This window comes from Leptodactylus fuscus, chromosome 5 (genome assembly GCF_031893055.1).
Source record: "Leptodactylus fuscus isolate aLepFus1 chromosome 5, aLepFus1.hap2, whole genome shotgun sequence".
Lineage (NCBI taxonomy): Eukaryota > Metazoa > Chordata > Amphibia > Anura > Leptodactylidae > Leptodactylus > Leptodactylus fuscus.
In genome coordinates this window covers 76,227,418-76,249,354 of record NC_134269.1, presented here as the reverse complement: position 1 = coordinate 76,249,354, position 21,937 = coordinate 76,227,418, and the positions used below count along the sequence as shown (strand labels likewise).

The following is a 21,937-nucleotide window of genomic DNA, read 5'->3' as shown; positions in this document are numbered from 1 at the left end:
CAATGGGAGGCTTTATTTCCGCACAGATGCTGACGCGAATTCCGTGTCAGAATCAGCGCATGGGAACTCTGTGTGATCGCCCCGTGACTGGTCATATGTAAAGCATTTACTAACAATTTTTTGACAATGTTATTTTACAATTTTTTACTTTACTGGGGCTGCAGTGTACACTAAGACAGAAGGACAGAGAGACAAATTATGGTTACATTTAAGAAGACCTCTACTTTTCACATTCAACTATTCCCATAGATAACCTCATAGCCTTATAGTTCTGAGGATTTACCTACCATCTAATGGAATTCTGAGGAAAAGCTTGTTGGAAGTGTCTAACATAATCAGTCTCATGAGCTTGAGGACATTTACTTTGCCCAGATCATCGGTGAGATCACTCAGCTTTGCAAGGAAATGCTTGGTTGAGTTAATGCAATGCTCCGTGGTCTGTTGTAGTCCAGGTCCAGACAGGGCTAAAAGATCAAGAAGTATACGGTAAATTCAACAACATTGTACACCATCAACAAAGGAATAAAGTCACATTGCCTCGCTACATTGTGCTAAATCCAGTGTGCAAGTGTACCTAGAAGAATTGATGGTATGTTTAAAGGGCGGTCACAGCAAATTTTGAGTTGATTTAGATTTTGTTCATTCACTTTATTTGGTTTGGAAACTATAAGCCCTTACCAGAATTTTCCACACTTGCCTGAAACACATGTACAAGGCTATAATATTTTATTTTATGTGTAATATTTCTATAATTGACTTGCTACGATTTACAAAATTGGAACTTTTTATGTAATTCCAGCTTTTCTGCTGTGGGTAATTTTTCTGCAATGTGTGGATGGGATTAGGCAGAATCCCATCCACTTTGCAGGTACTGTAGAAAGCAGTGGTCTAAGGCTGAACTCCATGTTGCGAAAACACACAGGTTTTTTTTTTTTTTGCTGTAAGAAGCACAGTGGGAAAAAACGCTGTTTTTTTTACAATACCAGCAACATTAATGAGATTCTGGCTAATCCTATTCACACACTACAGAAAAAAAATGCAGAGGAAGAGCTGCGTTTTCAAAAATGTAATTTATACCTGGGAAATGCTCGTGTTTTCCCTATAGTTTTAATAATAGAAGAAATTCCGCAGGTAAAAACGCAGCAAAAACACAATGAAAAATAGTGTGGAAAAACAGGATGCGTTTCCACTGGATTTTTTTCACAGCGTTTTTTAGCTGCATTCCGCAACGTGGGATTTTAGCCTAAAGAGAGTATGTCAGATCTCTTGACATATTGTAAATATATGTAGTTCTCACAAAATATGACATAAAATAACAATTCTGCTGTATATTTTGATGAAGCTCTTATGACATTCTGTCATTACCATCATTTCCATTTTGTCAAAGGGGCGTGCCCCTGCATAGTCTTACACTGCCCAGTCAGTGCAGAGAGTATGGCCGGGGTGCCACATGGCACAAACCGAAAAAAATGCAAATTCCATCCACACCTTGCGAAAAAATACATACTGCTGACACGTTGTGATTTCCAAAACCATCCCGGTTTTATAAATTGCAGCATGTCCATTATACCTACAGAAACGCTGGAGGTTTCCGTATATATGTATAATTGAAACAAAAAGTCTGCGGAGGAAAGCGTTTTCACTGCGGCCTGCTACGTGAGGGCTTAGCCTATGAGTGGTTGTAGATACAGACAGTTATCTCTTTATTAGAGGCATTACAGAGGAATGGCGCGGTTTTAGATCAATTCAGTGAATCTACTAGGGTTGAGGAATGGATGGAAGAAATGGTCAAAGTTGGTAAACAGCGTGAGAAGGGCAAAACACTACATGAAAGAACGCTGCTTGCACCAACCCATCCAACCATTAAATGTGCCAGACCGCTGCATTGTCCAGTAATTGTATTAACTGTTCCATATAAGACGAGCAGTCAGTACATGCCGGCCATCAGTGAATGTTCTGTAAAGATTTTTATGAATGTTAATAACCAGCTAGAAGTACAGCACAGCTTGTGCAGCTCCCATGCTTTATACAACAACTGCTATGCTGATTACATTATGCTGCTTTCTTTGGTGATTTGTGCTAAGCCCTTCATTGTCAATACCAGACTCAAGAAGAGAGACAAATCTACTGAATGTCTGAACAACAACAGAATTCCGAAATGTATTTATATAGCTTTTATGAACAATCTTGTTCACAATAAGTACCCTGAATAAGAGGATGTTGATAAAAATCAGTTTTAGTCAGCCCTCATATATGCAAAGTCAATTAAAAGCAACTTGTCAGGATGGTGTACTATAGTGACTAGCATGCGGTCTGCCATCTATGTGGATCAGAGTAGTAGCTTCTGAGCAACAGTAAGCTTTGTAGCATGCACCTAGTGCTGGCAACATGAGTCCAATGGTATACCCAGCCATACCCAGTATACAGTCTCTCAGGTCTCTCTGTATGTGCAGTAATATAGAGGGACGTGTGGATCAGTGGCTGAAGAGTGGGCTAGGGCAGGGGTCATCTCTCTTAGCGCTGGCTGGGTTCTGCAGCGTTTAAAATATAATAATAATAAATTTTATTTATATAGCGCCAACATATTCCACAGCGCTGTACAATTTGTAGGGTTTAAATATAGACAGAAAAATGCATAACAAAGAAAGTCATTTCACACAATGGGACTGAGGGCCTTGCTCGCAAGAGCTTACAATCTATGAGGTAGAGGGGGTGACACAACAGGTAGCAGGGGCGGCGTTGCTTATACAGAGGTCAGACAATGTTGTAATAGAGGTGACTGTCTTTATGAGCCATCACTAGTGGTGTCCTGTAACATGTGGATGGAGCTTGGACATATAAAGTTAGCCTGAAAAGACATCATATCATGTGGGGTAATGTGGGAGCAGGGACAGAGGAGGGTTAAATTTTGGGGATTCTAATTATATTATGGAAGGGTTTACATTAGAAATTGTGATAGGCTTGTCTGAAAAGATGCATCTTTAGTTTGCATTTGAAACTGTAGAAATTGGGAGTTAATCTGATTGTCCAGGGTAGAGCATTCCAGAGAAGTGGTGCAACTCGGGAGAAGTCTTGTATACGAGAGTGGGAGGTTCTGATAATAGAGGATGTAAGTGTTAGGTCATTGAGTGAACGGAGAACACAGCTTGGGCGGTAGACAGAGATGAGGGAGGAAATGTAGGGAGGTGCGGCATTATGGAGAGCCTTGTGGATGAGGGTGATAACTTTATATTTTATTCTATAATGAATAGGCAGCCAGTGTAGTGACTGGCACAGACCAGAGGGATCGCTGTAGCGTCTAGCCTGATAGATGAGCCTGACCACTGCATTCAGAATAGATTGTAGAGGGGAGAGTTTAGTGAGGGGAAGACCGATTAGTAAGGAGTTACAGTAGTCAAGGCGAGAATGAATCAGAGAGACAATAAGTGTCTCTGGTAAGAAAATGGGGGAATTCTGGAGATGTTTTTGAGGTGGAGGTGACATGAGCGTGCGAGTGATTCAATATGGGGAGTGAAGGAAAAGTCTGCGTCAAACATGACCCCGAGGCAGCAGGCCTGCTGCCTAGGAGTTATAGTAAGGCCTGAAACTACAATGGATATATCAGGGACAGATCTATTAGATGGTGGAAACAGTAGTAGTTCAGTCTTAGAGAGATTTAGTTTCAGATAGAGCGAGGACATGATATTAGAGACAGCAGTAAGACAGTCACTGGTGTTCTGTATGAGTGCAGGGGTGATGTCACGGGAAGATGTGTATAATTGGGTGTCATCAGCATAAAGATGGTACCGGAAGCCAAATCTGGTGATGGTTTGTCCAATGGGGGCTGTGTAGAGCGAAAAGAGCAGGGGGCCTAGGACCGAGCATACAAACATATAAGTGCACAATAGTACTACACCAATCCACAAAAGTGGCCACTGAATCTTACAAAAGGAGAGCATAAGGGGCCTGATAAGTTCTCTTTAAATGTGACTAAAACAGAATTGTATAAGTACATTGCTCTTTGACTGCATGCATACTTGTCTACATTTACTTCTATGGGATTGCTAGACATCCCTATGCTCAAAGACACATAGAAGTGAATAGAGGGTGGCTAAGCACACACATATATATATATATATATATATATATATATATATATATATATATATATATATATGTATATATATATATATGTATATATATATATATATATATATATATATATATATATATATATATATATATATATATATATACCCTTCAAGATGTAGAGGTTGAACCCAGTGGCCTCATCCCAGTAGTTTATGGTACCTCCAAAGAGTAAATAGGTATCTTTGATTGAGGGTTTCTGTCCACTCTCCTCCTCAGTGGTATACCTACCATGAAGGCAGACCATGCAACAGCTATGGGCCTGGGGGTGGAGGAGCCCAGCACTGATCCTCTCCAGCATCCAATACTGATTAACTGCATTTTACTGCAGTCGCCACTAGGGGGAGTACAGTATGAGGAGATTTTTACTTTTTCCAATTGGCTGAGTGGTAACTGTATTAATTCCTAGTGCTGGCTGGAGGTAGAAAGTTTTATCATTCTAAAGCTGAGTGAACTACATAGAAGGTATTTGTCAATGTATTTATAGCAGTTGTCTGGTGTAAGGGCTTATTCTCATGAACATAATAAACGGATAATAAATAATAATAGTAAACTGTGACAGCTGTTTTTGTAATATACATCATGTATCAAGTATTGAAAACACATTGGCTACAATAGAGCTATTTTTTGATGGATGGTTTTAACGTTCTAACCAAAAATATTCTGTCAAAAAACTTTATAAAAATATCACGGGGATCGGGACACTTACTACATTTTGCTATGAAGCCATAGAATATCTATGTATGCCCCTGTCCCTCTTATGTCTTCTCTCTATTTTTTCCTGTTACAGTGTTTTCTTTGAGATGAAGGGAACATGCAGTGGCGTAACGATTGAGGTTGCGGGGGGTGCGACCGGGCCTGGTGGGTATGAGGCCCACTATGATAGTGGTCGGGGAAAGCCTGGATCCCCGACCACTATACATACTGTTATTGGAAAGGGGCCCTGGCATATTGCCAAGCCCTTTTTCAATAGATGGCAGCCCAGGGGACGTGATTGAAAATAATAAATACATATACTTGCCTCTCCTGGGCCCAGCGTCCTCTCCAGCGCTCTTCCGTCATGTGACTGAGGCCTGTGATCAGTCCCCAGCGGTTACATGCAGCGCGGCGGCTTAATCACATCAGTGCGCCCCACTTGACCGCTGAGGCCTAAATGACATCTGAAGAGGGCCAAAGGCGCGAAGGCGCTAAAAACAGCAGGACAGAGCGAAGATGTCCAGGAAAGGTGAGGCAAGGTGAGTATAAGTTTTCTTTACTCTTAATCACCTTCCCTGATCCTCTGATTATTATACTTTGGGGTCTGAGGAGACCCCAGAGTGTAATAATAGCACCAAAACGGAGGGGGCTGTTGGGAGCATATAGTACTGGATAGGGGGCCACTGTGGAGAGCATATAATACTGTGTGGAGGCTACTGTGGGGCATATAATACTAGGTGAGGGCCGCTGTGGAGCATATTATACTGTGTGGGGCGCCGTAACCGTCACTATCAAGAATTTGCAGTAGGAAGGGAGTAGGGGGCCACGGACAAAAGTTTGCACCAGGGCCTACAAGACTTTAGTTATGCCACTGGATACACGGCACTCATTGGCACCCCCACCAATCAGCTGAATGAAGGTGCAATGTCCTCTTGTCCTCTTCATTTGGCTACATATGTGCCTGGTACTGCAGCTTAGTCTCATTGATTTGAATTGGCTTGAGTGGCAGTACCAGACCTACAAACAAACCATGATAAACAATTAAGTTAATGCGGCCCTTTCATTAAACTGATGAACAGTCCCAGAAAACCACTCACAAGTGTCCCTCTTTTGAAAGGACAGTCCCTACTTTCACCCAAGTCCATCTGTCCCTCTTTTTTCCTCCTGTGCCTCTTTTTGATATAAAGAATAGATGTACATAAATAAACCTAACTACAATATATATGGTCCCTAGCTGTACAGTAGAACTCCCATTAAATAATATGTCCAAATTTTAGACCTTAAAATTTCTATATTAAATTATTATTTCTGCTTATATTTTAAATAAAAACAACTAAAACCTTCATGCAGTTTTAGGCTAAGGTCCCACATAGCGTCCCGCAGAAAAAAAGGGCTGCGGGAAAAACTGTGGCAGTTGTTTTGCGCCACTTTTCACAGAAAGCCTGCAGAGGTTTTCCCTGCGGACTTTCTGTTTCAATTATGTCTATAGGAAAACCACCGGCATTTCCGTAGATATAATCGACATGCTGAGATTTCTAAAATCATGACGGTTTTGGAAATTGCAGCATGTCCGCTGTGCATATTTTTCCACAAAGTGGGGATGAGATTCTACAGCAACAATGTGTAATAAGTGGTTCTGGTCAACCACAGTGGATCTGCCCATTTCAATGGCTAATAAGGAGAACCCCTTTAAGGAATAAAAATAGATGTAGTTAGTTGTGCACTTTTATGTCAGTTTAGTTCATAGCTACAATACATTGCATACAAAAGGAATTACAAAAAAAAAATCACAGTAAAATTTGGTTTATGACCGTAATGAAAATAATGAAAATGACTAAAAAATATTTTATTGCTTATCGCTTTTAAATAAAAACAGTATTTTCTGTGACAAGTTATTGTATGTTTTTCTCTTTATATAATTTATATTGCATTTACCCAACATGTATCCTGATTATATGGACAGCATTTAAATATGCTGCAGTGTTGACTATTGCCAGCAGGTGGCAGTGTACTCCTTTACTTCATGGACCATGTAAGTTGTAGCACCATGTATTAATTCACAGCACATATTTTATGCTACTGGAAAGTGATACAGATTGTTTTGATACATATTTTTTTGCATAGTCTTATCTTGGATTTTGGAAGTGAACTGTCCTTCCAAATGTTACTCTAGTGCTGACGTTTCACATTCCCAAATATGTCCACAAAAGATACAAACAAAATGGACTAAAAAGACATTTATTATTGTTATTATTATTCATTTTATGATTACATTGCTTAGAAATGTTTACCTTTGTTAAAGAAAGGCCGTATTACTTTCCACAGAGTAGGGTTACTGTTGAAAATAATCCCATTTTCATTCATGCCAATGCACTGTAATCCTAGTTTACTACCAAACCTTGACACATAATGATTGTGCTTCATGACGTGGCATGTTGCCGAAGATCTGTGGGAAAAGTATTCACATTCAGCGCTATATAACGTACAATAGTAAAAAGGACTTATTAAAAAGGAGTGCCAGTAGAACCCAGTACAGTATATCAACCCAGCTCCACAGGTCCCCGGAATCTGTTAGTTTCTCCCCCGTGCCTCTGTCGCTTATATATCGCCATTTCTAACAATATGCATATGAGCTCTTTGAAGCAACAAGGGTGTTGCGACTTATATCTTTGAAATATCAATGATACCCCCCCCCCCCTCCCTTGTGCCATTATATGCATTCATATGCATATTCACAAAAACTGATATCTCAGCAATGGAGGCAGCCAAAACACCAATTCATTCAGGTGACCCTAACCTGTCTATATAGGGAGTCGGGTTGATATTCTGGCTTCTACTGACAGATTTCCTGTATACTATATTACTATTCAAAACTTACAGTATGTGATAAGTACCTTGGGGTCAGATGTCAAAAGTGTCACTTGTATATTGTACCTATGCTTCTGTTCTGCTAAAAACAATAGGACATGTTCAGACATGGCAGATTTTACTACGTGTTTACCACAGGGTCCAAATATCCACCCTGAGGTTAATCCCTGAGTTAATCCCTCGCGACACCTCCCTCCGACTAGCCCCATTCATTTGGGCTTAATCCGGAGTGGAATGGCGTATGTCGGAGGCCACGACAGTTGCGGCTAGCCGCGGCAGGCGCATTTTGGTCCGGATTCTGACGCGGCTTCTCGCATCAAAATCCGGACCATTTTACTCCATGTGAACTAGCCCTAAGTAGCATATTTTTTTATGTGGTGCACAGATTTTTTTCCAGTGCAAGTGAACAGGTTACAAAATTGCTATTCACGTGCACAATCGAATCTGACACGGATATCAGTGCTGAATCTTTGGTGAAAACCTGAAGGTGTGAATGGCCCCTAAGTCTACATAAGGTTTGATGCCCTGCGCTGTTTTACTTTGTGGTACAATACAACCCAGAAAATATATCCGGCCACACTTTACCTTCATTTGTATCTGTTTGTACTCAGAAACATACTATTTTTTTTTTTTTTTTTTAAATGTAGATTGTGAGCCCCACATGGAGCTCACAATGTGCATTTTTCCCTATCAGTATGTCTTTTTTGGAATATGGGATGGAAATCCATGCAAACACGGGGAGAACATACAAACTCCTTGCAGATGGTTTTTTGCCCTTGGCGGGATTTGAACACCAGGACTCCAGCGCTGCAAGGCTACAGTGCTAACCACTGAGCCACCGTGTGGCCCCAGAAACATACTATTTTTTTCTTATAATAAATTCATACATAATTTATACCAACACAATGTGCCATGCTCGACTGGATGTCATATTACGGAAGTATTCTTTCTAGGGGAGAATACGGTGCCTGCGGCTTAGCAATAAATAACCCCAGGGACTCTGTGTGCCTCTGGAAGGATGCATACGCACATTGTACCCTTATGTATAGCCCAAATAGAATTAGAGATAATTTCAGCAACAGATGGCGAAAGATAAAGAAACATACTTATACTGGAAATTTATGGAAAAAGAATACATTGGCATAAAGTTTTCTCTCTGGAACAAGAGAGTTAAAAAAAAGAAAAATTCTGATGACTGGAAAACAAGTGTGAACACAGCCCAAAACTGACACAAAGTCTGTGGCTTGTCTGATGTAATTTCCTAAGGCCACCGTGTTCTAATATTCCCTTCTCTTTGTGTTCCTTCTGTTGTTACATATATAATTGGTGACAGCTGATGTCGGAGATAGGGAGGCCATGACGCCGCTCACTTTTGATCCTTTGCCTTTTTTCAATTCTTTTTGATCCATTCAAAGGGAATAAACCATCAGCTTTTACATAAAGAAACATTTATCTCGGGAAGGGATTAGTCAGAAATGTCTTATATTATCAGAGTACATTTACCTGCCGATATTACACAGGCTGTTTCAGACTGATACCTTTTGCTAATATATTATTATTATTATGGGTGGTTAGTTTTTTACCTGTATCATTAAAAGATAAAGTGGTTTATTTATTGTACTTGTTGGTTGCTGTCAGAACTTCTAGGTTTGGTCGCACAACGACTTTATGTAAGGTGACAACTCCTAACTGAAAAGCAACAGTTGTAGTCCACTGAAAAATACTAATATACATAGAACACAATGTATATCTCTGGGATGCAGCAGTCACTTGATTGTTAGGTTGAAGCCCCATGCTGCACAAATGCAGCTTTTTTTTACAGTTTACATTACCTGCAAAGTGGATCGGATTCTGGATATTCCCATCCACACATTGCAGAAAAAGATATTGCTTGCGTTTTTGAAAATCGCAGCTTGTCAGTATCACCTGTGGAAACACTGGCATTTTCCATATACAGTAGGTATAATAGAGGTAGGAATTCTGCAGAGGAAAACTCTTCAGCCTTAGGGTCCATTCACACGGAGGAAAATGGTGAGGAATTTGGTGTGAAATTTCAGCGCTGAAAAAAAAGCCTCCCAATGACTTCAATTGGTTCCTTTTTCTGCTGGCAATGGGTTCGGAACCCACTGAAGTCAATGGGAGGCTTTTTTTTCAGCACTGAAATTCCACACCATTTTCCTCTGTGTGAATGCACCCTTCGTGGACACAGTGTTCGAAGCTGTGATCAGGCACAGAAGCCAGGTCACCTTCACCACACTAAGGCCCAGGGTCAGACTGGCCTGCCGGAGCACCGGGAGATCCTCCGGTGGGCCCCAGGCCCCGACTAAATTTTTTTTATATTTATATAAGAAAAAGTATAGGCAGGGGCCCGATCTGCATGATCAAGGGCCGATCGGGATGGTTAGGGGACCGATCGGGGCCCTGACATTGCAATTCGGGCCCCTGCCCAAGAGGAGGTTTAAGTGTCGTACTGTCTGTACCATTCCCTGCGAGTGTGTGAGAATTAGCAGGCGCGAGGCTTCTCCTCCCTGCGCTGTGCACTGCCGGCATGTAGCAGGATGTGTGCTGCCCCTCCCCCACACAGATCGGAGAGTGCAGGGGGAAGTCTGACGGCTACTGCAATGAAGCAGACCTTTCACCACAGGCCAGACAGGACAAAGCTGCACAGGAGCCTCCTCCATATCCAGTGCACCAGGCCAAATGTAATTACATTTTTTGGCTACAAATATGTATATTTAATGTTTGTATATTTGTGTAAAGTGTCTGATATACTGTGTGAGTCCTGTATGTTTGTAGATAGGTGTGTGTGTGTATATACAGTCCTATGAAAAAGTTTGGGCACCCCTATTAATCTTAATCATTTTTTGTTCTAAATATTTTGGTGTTTGCAACAGCCATTTCAGTTTGATATATCTAATAACTGATGGACACAGTAATATTTCAGGATTGAAATGAGGTTTATTGTACTAACAGAAAATGTGCAATATGCATTAAACCAAAATTTGACCGGTGCAAAAGTATGGGCACCCTTATCATTTTATTGATTTGAATTCCCCTAACTACTTTTTACTGACTTACTGAAGCACAAAATTGGTTTTGTAACCTCACTGAGCTTTGAACTTCATAGCCAGGTGTATCCAATCATGAGAAAAGGTATTTAAGGTGGCCAATTGCAAGTTGATCTCCTATTTGAATCTCCTCTGAAGAGTGGCATCATGGGCTACTCAAAACAACTCTCAAATGATCTGAAAACAAAGATTGTTCAACATAGTTGTTCAGGGGAAGGATACAAAAAGTTGTCTCAGAGATTTAACCTGTCAGTTTCCACTGTGAGGAACATAGTAAGGAAATGGAAGACCACAGGGACAGTTCTTGTTAAGCCCAGAAGTGGCAGGCCAAGAAAAATATCAGAAAGGCAGAGAAGAAGAATGGTGAGAACAGTCAAGGACAATCCACAGACCACCTCCAAAGAGCTGCAGCATCATCTTGCTGCAGATGGTGTCACTGTGCATCGGTCAACTATACAGCGCACTTTGCACAAATAGAAGCTGTATGGGAGAGTGATGAGAAAGAAGCCGTTTCTGCACGTACGCCACAAATAGAGTTGCCTGAGGTATGAAAAAGCACATTTGGACAAGGCAGCTTCATTTTGGAAACAAAAATTGAGTTGTTTGGTTATAAAAAAAAGGCGTTATGCATGGCGTCCAAAAAGAAACAGCATTCCAAGAAAAACACATGCTACCCACTGTAAAATTTGGTGGAGGTTCCATCATGCTTTGGGGCTGTGTGGCCAATGCTGGCATCGGGAATCTTGTTAAAGTTGAGAATCGCATGGATTCCACTCAGTATCAGCAGATTCTTGAGAATAATGTTCAAGAATCAGTGACGAAGTTGAAGTTACGCCGGGGATGGATATTTCAGCAAGACAATGATCCAAAACACCGCTCCAAATCCTCAGGCATTCATGCAGAGGAACAATTACAATATTCTGGAATGGCCATCCCAGTCCCCAGACCTGAATATCATTGAACATCTGTGGGATGATTTGAAGCGGGCTGTCCATGCTCAGCGACCATCTAACTTAACTGAACTTGAATTGTTTGTCCAAAATACCTTTATCCAGGAACTGATTAAAAGCTACAGGAAGCGACTAGAGGCTGTTATCTTTGCAAAAGGAGGATCTACTAAATATTAATGTCACTTTTCTGTTGAGGTGCCCATACTTTTGCACCGGTCAAATTTTGGTTTAATGCATATTGCACATTTTCTGTTAGTACAATAAACCTCATTTCAATCCTGAAATATTACTGTGTCCATCAGTTATTAGATATATCAAACTGAAATGGCTGTTGCAAACACCAAAATATTTAGAACCAAAAATGATTAAGATTAATAGGGGTGCCCAAACTTTTTCATAGGACTGTATGTATGTATATTTAATGTGTGTATATTTGTGTACAGTGTCTGATATACTGTGTGAGTCCTGTATGTTTGTAGATAGGTGTGTGTGTCTGTATGTATGTATATTGTATATAATGTATATGAATGTATGTGTGTAAATATATGTTATATGTATTAGGCCTGGTTCACACCTGCGTTCAGTATTCCTTTTTGGGAAGTCCACTTGGGGTTCTCCCGAACAGAAACCTATACGCATTAAAAAGCGGTGAGCAATGAAACCACATGGACCCCATAGACTATAATGGGGTCTTTGTGTTTTCTGTGCGGTGTCCACATGAATCACGTGGAGAGAAAAGGAGTACTTGCAGCACTTTTCTCACCACACGATTCATGCGGACACTGCACGGAAAACACATGGACCCCATTATAGTCTATGGGGTCCGTGTGGTTTCATTGCTCACCGCTTTTTAATGCGTATAGGTTTCTGTTTGGGGGAACCTCAAGCGGACTTCCCAAAAAGGAATACCGAATGCAGATGTGAACCAGGCCTAAGTATATCCTGCAGCATATGAGTGTCTTTCTGTTTTCTTCTCTACATGTCTACCATTATGCATACTAGAATTGTATTTTATAGTGTGATGTTCAGTATACTGAGATGTTACAGGGGTTATCCAGGAATTACAGTTCTCTGCAAGGGAAAGGTCACAAATAAGAAAAAAAAGCAAAACCCATACTCGCCTGTCCCCGGTGTCTCCCACGTCCGTCTGGTCCAGTGGCTCCCGGAGCGTTGTTCTGGCAGATGTCATCGCCACACGTGACTGCTGAGGCCAATCAGCGGCCTAAGGAAAGGACACATGACGTCACAGGTGACATATGTGAGTGATATCGCGGTTTCTTTCCTTAGGCTGCTGAGGCAGATGATTGACTTCATCGATTACGTGTGGCGAGGACTGAAAAAACTCTGGGGCACCGCTGGAGCGGACAGGGGTAGGAGAATCAGGCACAGGTGAGTGTGGGTTTTGTTTTTTTCCTTCACAGGCCTCCTTGTAGAAACCTGTAATTCCTGGGCAAGCCCTTCAAGGATTAGGCCCTACTGAGCAAAACACAGCTAACGCTGGATTCACACCAGCGTCTGGTCTCCGTTCTGAAGTTTCCGTCTTCTGCATGCAGAAGATGGAAACATGTCGGACCAAGTCTGGCTGTGAGCGCCGGTGAGCGTTTTATGCTCTCTGCGGCAAAACTGTTTTAAACCGGACACAAAGTCTTGCATGTCCGACTCTGTGTCCGGTTTAAAAAAGCAAAAACGTTTTGCCACAGGGAGCACAAAACGCTCACAGACGCTCACGGACGCACACTTCATTTGAACGGGTTTGAAAAATGCCTGCAGGTTTCCGTCTCCTCCCCAGTTTCGGGCAGGAAACGGAAACCTGAAAGTGGAGAGCCGGGGCGCAGATGTGAAGGAGCCCTTAAAAACACTTTCTATTTTTTTTAAGCACACAAGCATACTCTCCTGTTCCCAGTGTCTCCCAGTGCGGTCCAGTCTGGCATGTAACTACCAGCAGAACTGCAGGACCGGAGCACTGGGAACACATGAGTGTGGGTTTTTTTTTGTGTGCTTTGTTTTTCACCTCCCCGGAATAATTATAATTAGAGATGAGCGAACACTAAAATGTTCGAGGTTCGAAATTCGATTCGAACAGCCGCTCAATGTTCGTGTGTTCGAACGGGTTTCGAACCCCATTATAGTCTATGGGGAACAGATACTCGTTAAGGGGGAAACCCAAATCCGTGTCTGGAGGGTCACCAAGTCCACTATGACACCCCAGGAAATGATGCCAACACCTCTGGAATGACACTGGGACAGCAGGGGAAGCATGTCTGGGGGCATCTAACACACCAAAGACCCTCTATTACCCCAACATCACAGCCTAACAACTACACACTTTACACACTCAATACCACCTCTCTGACAGTAGGAAAACACCTTGAAACATGTGTATTTGGCACTTGCAGTGAGGAGAGCTTGTCACCAGCAGTGAATTTGGCCCTTGTAGTAAGTTGAGGTTGGCACCAACATTTGTTTTGAAAATCAGGGTGGATTGAGCCTCTAACCAGCAGAGTTTGGGCAAATTCATGGTGGAGGGAGCCTCTAAAAACCCCAGTTTGGACCAATTCATGGTGGAGGGAGACTCTAAAAACCCCAGTTTGGACCAATTCATGGTGGAGGGAGCCTCTAAAAACCCCAGTTTGGACCAATTCATGGTGGAGGGAGCCTCTAACCAGCCCAGTTTGGGCAAATTCATGGTGGAGGGAGCCTCTAACCAGCCCAGTTTGGACCAATTAATGGTGGAGGGAGCCTCTAACCAGCCCAGTTTGGACCAATTAATGGTGGAGGGAGCCTCTAACCACCCCAGTTTGGACCAATTCATGGTGGAGGGAGCCTCTAACCAGCCCAGTTTGGACCAATTCATGGTGGAGGGAGCCTCTAAAAAACCCAGTTTGGACCAATTCATGGTGGAGGGAGCCTCTAAACAGCCCAGTTTGGGCAAATTCATGGTGGAGGGAGCCTCTAACCACCCCAGTTTGGACCAATTCATGGTGGAGGGAGCCTCTAAACAGCCAAGTTTGGACCAATTCATGGTGAAGGGAGCCTCTAAAAACCCGTTTGGACCAATTCATGGTGGAGGGAGCCTCTAAAAACCCCAGTTTGGACCAATTCATGGTGGAGGGAGCCTCTAACCAGCCCAGTTTGGACCAATTCATGGTGGAGGGAGCCTCTAAACAGCCCAGTTTGGGCAAATTCATGGTGGAGGGAGCCTCTAAAAAACCCAGTTTGGACCAATTCATGGTGGAGGGAGCCTCTAATTAGCCCAGTTTGGACCAATTAATTGTGGAGGGAGCCTCTAACCAGCCCAGTTTGGACCAATTAATGGTGGAGGGAGCCTCTAACCACCCCAGTTTGGACCAATTCATGGTGGAGGGAGCCTCTAAACAGCCAAGTTTGGACCAATTCATGGTGAAGGGAGCCTCTAAAAACCCGTTTGGACCAATTCATGGTGGAGGGAGCCTCTAAAAACCCCAGTTTGGACCAATTCATGGTGGAGGGAGCCTCTAACCAGCCCAGTTTGGGCAAATTCATGGTGGAGGGAGCCTCTAACCAGCCCAGTTTGGACCAATTAATGGTGGAGGGAGCCTCTAACCAGCCCAGTTTGGACCAATTAATGGTGGAGGGAGCCTCTAACCACCCCAGTTTGGACCAATTCATGGTGGAGGGAGCCTCTAACCAGCCCAGTTTGGACCAATTCATGGTGGAGGGAGCCTCTAAAAAACCCAGTTTGGACCAATTCATGGTGGAGGGAGCCTCTAAACAGCCCAGTTTGGGCAAATTCATGGTGGAGGGAGCCTCTAACCACCCCAGTTTGGACCAATTCATGGTGGAGGGAGCCTCTAAACAGCCAAGTTTGGACCAATTCATGGTGAAGGGAGCCTCTAAAAACCCGTTTGGACCAATTCATGGTGGAGGGAGCCTCTAACCAGCCCAGTTTGGGCAAATTCATGGTGGAGGGAGCCTCTAAACAGCCCAGTTTGGGCAAATTCATGGTGGAGGGAGCCTCTAACCAGCCCAGTTTGGACCAATTCATGGTGGAGGGAGCCTCTAACCAGCCCAGTTTGGGCAAATTCATGGTGGAGGGAGCCTCTAAACAGCCCAGTTTGGGCAAATTCATGGTGGAGGGAGCCTCTAACCAGCCCAGTTTGGACCAATTAATGGTGGAGGGAGCCTCTAAACAGCCAAGTTTTGGGAAATTCATGGTGGAGGGAGCCTCTAACCAGCCCAGTTTGGACCAATTAATGGTGGAGGGAGCCTCTAACCACCCCAGTTTGGACCAATTCATGGTGGAGGGAGCCTCTAAACAGCCAAGTTTGGACCAATTCATGGTGGAGGGAGCCTCTAAAAACCCCAGTTTGGACCAATTCATGGTGGAGGGAGTCTCTAACCAGCCCAGTTTGGGCAAATTCATGGTGGAGGGAGCCTCTAAACAGCCCAGTTTGGGCAAATTCATGGTGGAGGGAGCCTCTAACCAGCCCAGTTTGGACCAATTAATGGTGGAGGGAGCCTCTAAACAGCCAAGTTTGGACCAATTCATGGTGGAGGGAGCCTCTAACCAGCCCAGTTTGGACCAATTCATGGTGGAGGGAGCCTCTAACCAGCCCAGTTTGGACCAATTCATGGTGGAGGGAGCCTCTAAACAGCCCAGTTTGGGCAAATTCATGGTGGAGGGAGCCTCTAACCAGCCCAGTTTGGACCAATTAATGGTGGAGGGAGCCTCTAAACAGCCAAGTTTTGGGAAATTCATGGTGGAGGGAGCCTCTAACCAGCCCAGTTTGGACCAATTAATGGTGGAGGGAGCCTCTAACCAGCCCAGTTTGGACCAATTAATGGTGGAGGGAGCCTCTAAACAGCCAAGTTTTGGGAAATTCATGGTGGAGGGAGCCTCTAACCAGCCCAGTTTGGACCAATTCATGGTGGAGGGAGCCTCTAAACAGCCCAGTTTGGGCAAATTCATGGTGGAGGGAGCCTCTAAAAAACCCAGTTTGGACCAATTCATGGTGGAGGGAGCCTCTAATTAGCCCAGTTTGGACCAATTAATTGTGGAGGGAGCCTCTAACCAGCCCAGTTTGGACCAATTAATGGTGGAGGGAGCCTCTAACCACCCCAGTTTGGACCAATTCATGGTGGAGGGAGCCTCTAAACAGCCAAGTTTGGACCAATTCATGGTGGAGGGAGCCTCTAAAAACCCCAGTTTGGACCAATTCATGGTGGAGGGAGCCTCTAACCAGCCCAGTTTGGGCAAATTCATGGTGGAGGGAGCCTCTAAACAGCCCTGTTTGGGCAAATTCATGGTGGAGGGAGCCTCTAACCAGCCCAGTTTGGACCAATTAATGGTGGAGGGAGCCTCTAAACAGCCAAGTTTTGGGAAATTCATGGTGGAGGGAGCCTCTAACCAGCCCAGTTTGGACCAATTCATGGTGGAGGGAGCCTCTAACCAGCCCAGTTTGGACCAATTCATGGTGGAGGGAGCCTCTAACCAGCCCAGTTTGGACCAATTCATGGTGGAGGGAGCCTCTAACCAGCCCAGTTTGGGCCAATTCATGGTGGAGGGAGCCTCTAAAAAACCCAGTTTGGACCAATTCATGGTGGAGGGAGCCTCTAAACAGCCCAGTTTGGGCAAATTCATGGTGGAGGGAGCCTCTAACCACCCCAGTTTGGACCAATTCATGGTGGAGGGAGCCTCTAAACAGCCAAGTTTGGACCAATTCATGGTGAAGGGAGCCTCTAAAAACCCGTTTGGACCAATTCATGGTGGAGGGAGCCTCTAACCAGCCCAGTTTGGGCAAATTCATGGTGGAGGGAGCCTCTAAACAGCCCAGTTTGGGCAAATTCATGGTGGAGGGAGCCTCTAACCAGCCCAGTTTGGACCAATTCATGGTGGAGGGAGCCTCTAACCAGCCCAGTTTGGGCAAATTCATGGTGGAGGGAGCCTCTAAACAGCCCAGTTTGGGCAAATTCATGGTGGAGGGAGCCTCTAACCACCCCAGTTTGGACCAATTCATGGTGGAGGGAGCCTCTAAACAGCCAAGTTTGGACCAATTCATGGTGAAGGGAGCCTCTAAAAACCCGTTTGGACCAATTCATGGTGGAGGGAGCCTCTAACCAGCCCAGTTTTGGCAAATTCATGGTGGAGGGAGCCTCTAAACAGCCCAGTTTGGGCAAATTCATGGTGGAGGGAGCCTCTAACCAGCCCAGTTTGGACCAATTCATGGTGGAGGGAGCCTCTAACCAGCCCAGTTTGGGCAAATTCATGGTGGAGGGAGCCTCTAAACAGCCCAGTTTGGGCAAATTCATGGTGGAGGGAGCCTCTAACCAGCCCAGTTTGGACCAATTCATGGTGGAGGGAGCCTCTAACCAGCCCAGTTTGGACCAATTCATGGTGGAGGGAGCCTCTAAAAAACCCAGTTTGGACCAATTCATGGTGGAGGGAGCCTCTAAACAGCCCAGTTTGGGCAAATTCATGGTGGAAGGAGCCTCTAACCAGCAGAGTTGTGGGAAAGCAGGGTGGAGGGAGCCTCTAACCAGCAGAGTTGGTGGAAATCAGGGTGGAGGGAGCCTCTAACCAGCAGAGTTGGGGGAAATCATGTTGGAGGGAGCCTAGTATTAGCAGAATTGTGCAACGCTTATGGTGGATGAGTATGAGGATGCGGAGGAATTGGAGAGGTTGAGTACAGACATGGAGTTTCATGTTGGGGTGCTTTACACAGGTGGGCACAAAAATGAAGGCTCTATCCAGTGGTGGTTCATTTTTATCAAAGTGAGCCGGTCGGCACTCTCAGCTGACAGACGGGTGCGCTTGTCAGTGATGATGCCACCGGCTGCACTGAACACCCTCTCAGATAGGACGCTGGCGGCAGGACAGGACAGCACCTCCAAGGCATATAGGGCAAGTTCAAGCCACAGGTCCAACTTCGACACCCAATACGTGTAGGGCGCAGAGGGGTCGGAGAGGACAGGGCTGTGGTCGGAAAGGTATTCCCGCAACATGCGCCTATACTTCTCACGCCTGGTGACACTAGGACCCTCCGTGGCGGCACTTTGGCGAGGGGGTGCCATCAAGGTGTCCCAGACCTTAGACAGTGTGCCCCTCGTTTGTGTGGACCGGTGAGAACTTGGTTGCCTACTGGAGGAACTGCCCTCCCTGCCGCCAACGTCACATGCTGGAAACATCTCCATCATATTCTGCACCAATTGCCTGTGGCAAGCATTGATGCGATTGGCCCTCCCCTCTACCGGAATAAAAGACGAGATGTTATTTTTATACCGGGGGTCAAGGATAGCAAAGATCCAGTACTGGTTGTCCTCCATGATTTTGACAATACGCTTGTCGGTTGTAAAGCACCCCAACATGAACTCAGCCATGTCTGCCACAGTGTTAGTTGGCATGACTCCTCTGGCCCCACCGGAAAGTTCAATCTCCATTTCCTCCTCATCCTCCATGTCTACCCATCCGCGCTGCAACAATGGGACGATTCGAAGTTGCCCGGAAGCCTCCTGTATCACCATCACATCATCGGACAACTCTTCTTCCTCCTCCTCCTCCTCCTCCTCCTCCATTAAACGCAGTGAAGCGGACAGATGTGTGGACCTACTCTCCAGCTGTGACGGATCGGATGCTATCCCTAACTCCTCTGTGTGATCTGAGTTATCCCTGATGTCAATCAGGGATTCTCTCAGAACACACAAGAGCGGGATTGTAAGGCTCACCATCGCATCCTCAGAGCTCACCCTCCTTGTGGACTCCTCAAAGACCCGTAGGATGTCACAAAGGTCTCTCATCCATGGCCACTCATGGATGTGAAACTGAGGCAGCTGACTTTGTGGCACCCTAGGGTTTTGTAGCTGGTATTCCATCAAAGGTCTCTGCTGCTCAACCACTCTATTCAACATCTGAAACGTTGAGTTCCAGCGTGTGGGGACGTCGCACAAAAGCCGGTGTTGTGGCACATGCAGGCGTTGCTGGAGAGATTTTAAGCTAGCAGCGGCTACTGTCGACTTGCGAAAGTGGGCGCACATGCGCCGCACTTTCACCAGTAGCTCTGGAACATTGGGGTAGCTCTTTAGGAAACGTTGCACCACTAGGTTGAAGACGTGGGCCAGGCATGGAACATGTTGGAGTCCGGCAAGCTCCAGAGCTGCTACCAGGTTCCGGCCGTTATCACAAACGACCATGCCTGGGCCCAGGTGCAGCGGCTCAAACCATATTGCCGTCTCATCGAGGAGGGCATCCCTCACCTCGGAGGCAGTGTGCTGTCTGTCCCCCAAGCTGATCAGCTTCAGCACAGCCTGCTGACGTCTACCAACGCCAGTGCTGCAACGTTTCCAACTCGTAGCTGGGGTCAATCTAACAGCGGAGGAGGAGGCGGTGGCGGAGGAGGAGGCGGTGGCGGAGGAGGAGGCGGTAGAGGAGGAGGAGGAGGGGGGTGTTCTTCTCGTGTCCCTGCCAGGAATGTTAGGCAGGGAGACGAGGTACACCGGGCCAGTTTGGGAAGCAGTCCCAGCCTCAACTACATTCACCCAGTGTGCCGTCAGTGAAATGTAGCGTCCCTGTCCGCATGCACTTGTCCACGCGTCGGTGGTCAAGTGGACCTTTGTGCAAAGCGCGGAACTAAGGGCCCGCCTGATGTTGAGTGACACGTGCTGGTGCAAGGCGGGGACGGCACACCGGGAGAAGTAGTGACGGCTAGGGACGGCATAGCGAGGTGCCGCAGTTGCCATCAGGTCCAGGAAGGCGGGAGTTTCAACAAGCCGGAACGCCAACATCTCCTGGGCCAGCAGTTTAGCGATGTTGGCGTTCAAGGCTTGCGCGTGTGGGTGGTTAGCAGTGTATTTCTGCCGCCGCTCCAATGTCTGAGAGATGGTGGGTTGTTGTAAAGAAACGCCTGATGGTGCCTTTGATGGTGCAGGAGAAGGAGATAAGACAGGACCAGGGGAGGATGAGGTAGAAGTCAACAAAGTGGCGGAGGCAGATGAAGTGGTGTCCTGGCTCGTCCTCTGGAGTGCATCGCCAGCACAGTCAGCAGTGGCAGTGGCAGAGGCAGAGGCAGAGGCAGTGGCAGTGGCGTGAACGGCAGGCGGCCTTTGTCCTGCCGTTGCTGCCTGCCACTGATTCCAGTGCTTGGATTCCAAATGACGGCGCATTGAAGTGGTGGACAGGTTGCTCTTCTCAGAGCCCCTAATCAATTTCGAGAGGCAAATTGTGCAGACAACACTATATCTGTCCTCGGCGCATTCCTTGAAAAAACTCCACACCTTCGAGAAACGTGCCCTCGAGGTGGGAGTTTTTCGGGGCTGTGTACGAACTGGAACATCTTGGGAGATTCCGGGTGTGGCCTGGCTTCGCCTAAGCTGCTGACCTCTGCCTCTGCCTCTAGCTACCCTTTTTGGTGCTGCACCTGCCTCAACATCCACACTACTTTCCCCGCTTGACATCCCCCCTGTCCAGGTCGGGTCAGTGTCCTCATCATCCACCACTTCCTCTTCCAACTCCTGTCTCATCTCCTCCTCCCGCACAATGCGCCGGTCAACTGGATGCCCTGACGGCAACTGCGTCACATCATCGTCGATGAGGGTGGGTTGCTGGTCATCCACCACCAAATCGAACGGAGATGGAGGAGACTCTAGTGTTTGAGCATCTGGACACAGATGCTCCTCTGTTAGGTTCGTGGAATCGTGACGTGGAGAGGCAGGTTGAGGGACAATGAAAGGAGCGGAGAACAGCTCTGGGGAGCAGGGACAGTTTGGGTTATTGTTCTGTAAAGCTTCGGAATTTTGGGAGGAAGGAAGACAAGACTGTTGGGTAATAGGAGGAGAGGAGGCAGAGTCTGACTGGCTGCTGGACAATGTGCTGTAAGCGTTCTCTGACAGCCATTGCAAGACCTGTTCCTGGTTCTCGGGCCTACTAAGGTTTGTACCCTGCAGTTTAGTTAATGTGGCAAGCAACCCTGGCACTGTGGAGTGGCGCAATGCTTGCTGCCCCACAGGAGTAGGCACGGGACGCCCTGTGGCTTCACTGCTACCTTGCTCCCCAGAACCATTCCCCCGACCTCGCCCACGGCCTCGTCCACGTCCCTTTCCGGGAGCCTTGCGCATTTTGAATTCCTAGTTAGAAATTGGCACTGTATACCAGTAGTAAAAATTGTGGGTGCACGTAACCCCAATATATTCTTTGAATTCCCAGTCAGAAACTGGCACTATATGGCAGTAGCAAGAAATGAGGGTATTTGTATTCCC

General features: G+C 45.8%; 1 protein-coding gene across 1 annotated transcript in view; it reads right to left on the bottom strand.

Annotated features, from left to right (window-relative positions):
* The window catches only part of CYP19A1 (cytochrome P450 family 19 subfamily A member 1), a 45,709-nt gene that overhangs the window by 14,972 nt on the left and 8,800 nt on the right, over positions 1–21,937 (bottom strand). The window contains exons 3-4 of the mRNA XM_075276203.1: positions 7,116–7,270; positions 288–464 (exon numbers count right to left, since the gene is read on the bottom strand). Of these exons, the coding sequence (XP_075132304.1) occupies positions 288–464; positions 7,116–7,270 (332 nt within the window). The remainder of the gene's footprint in view (positions 1–287; positions 465–7,115; positions 7,271–21,937) is intronic.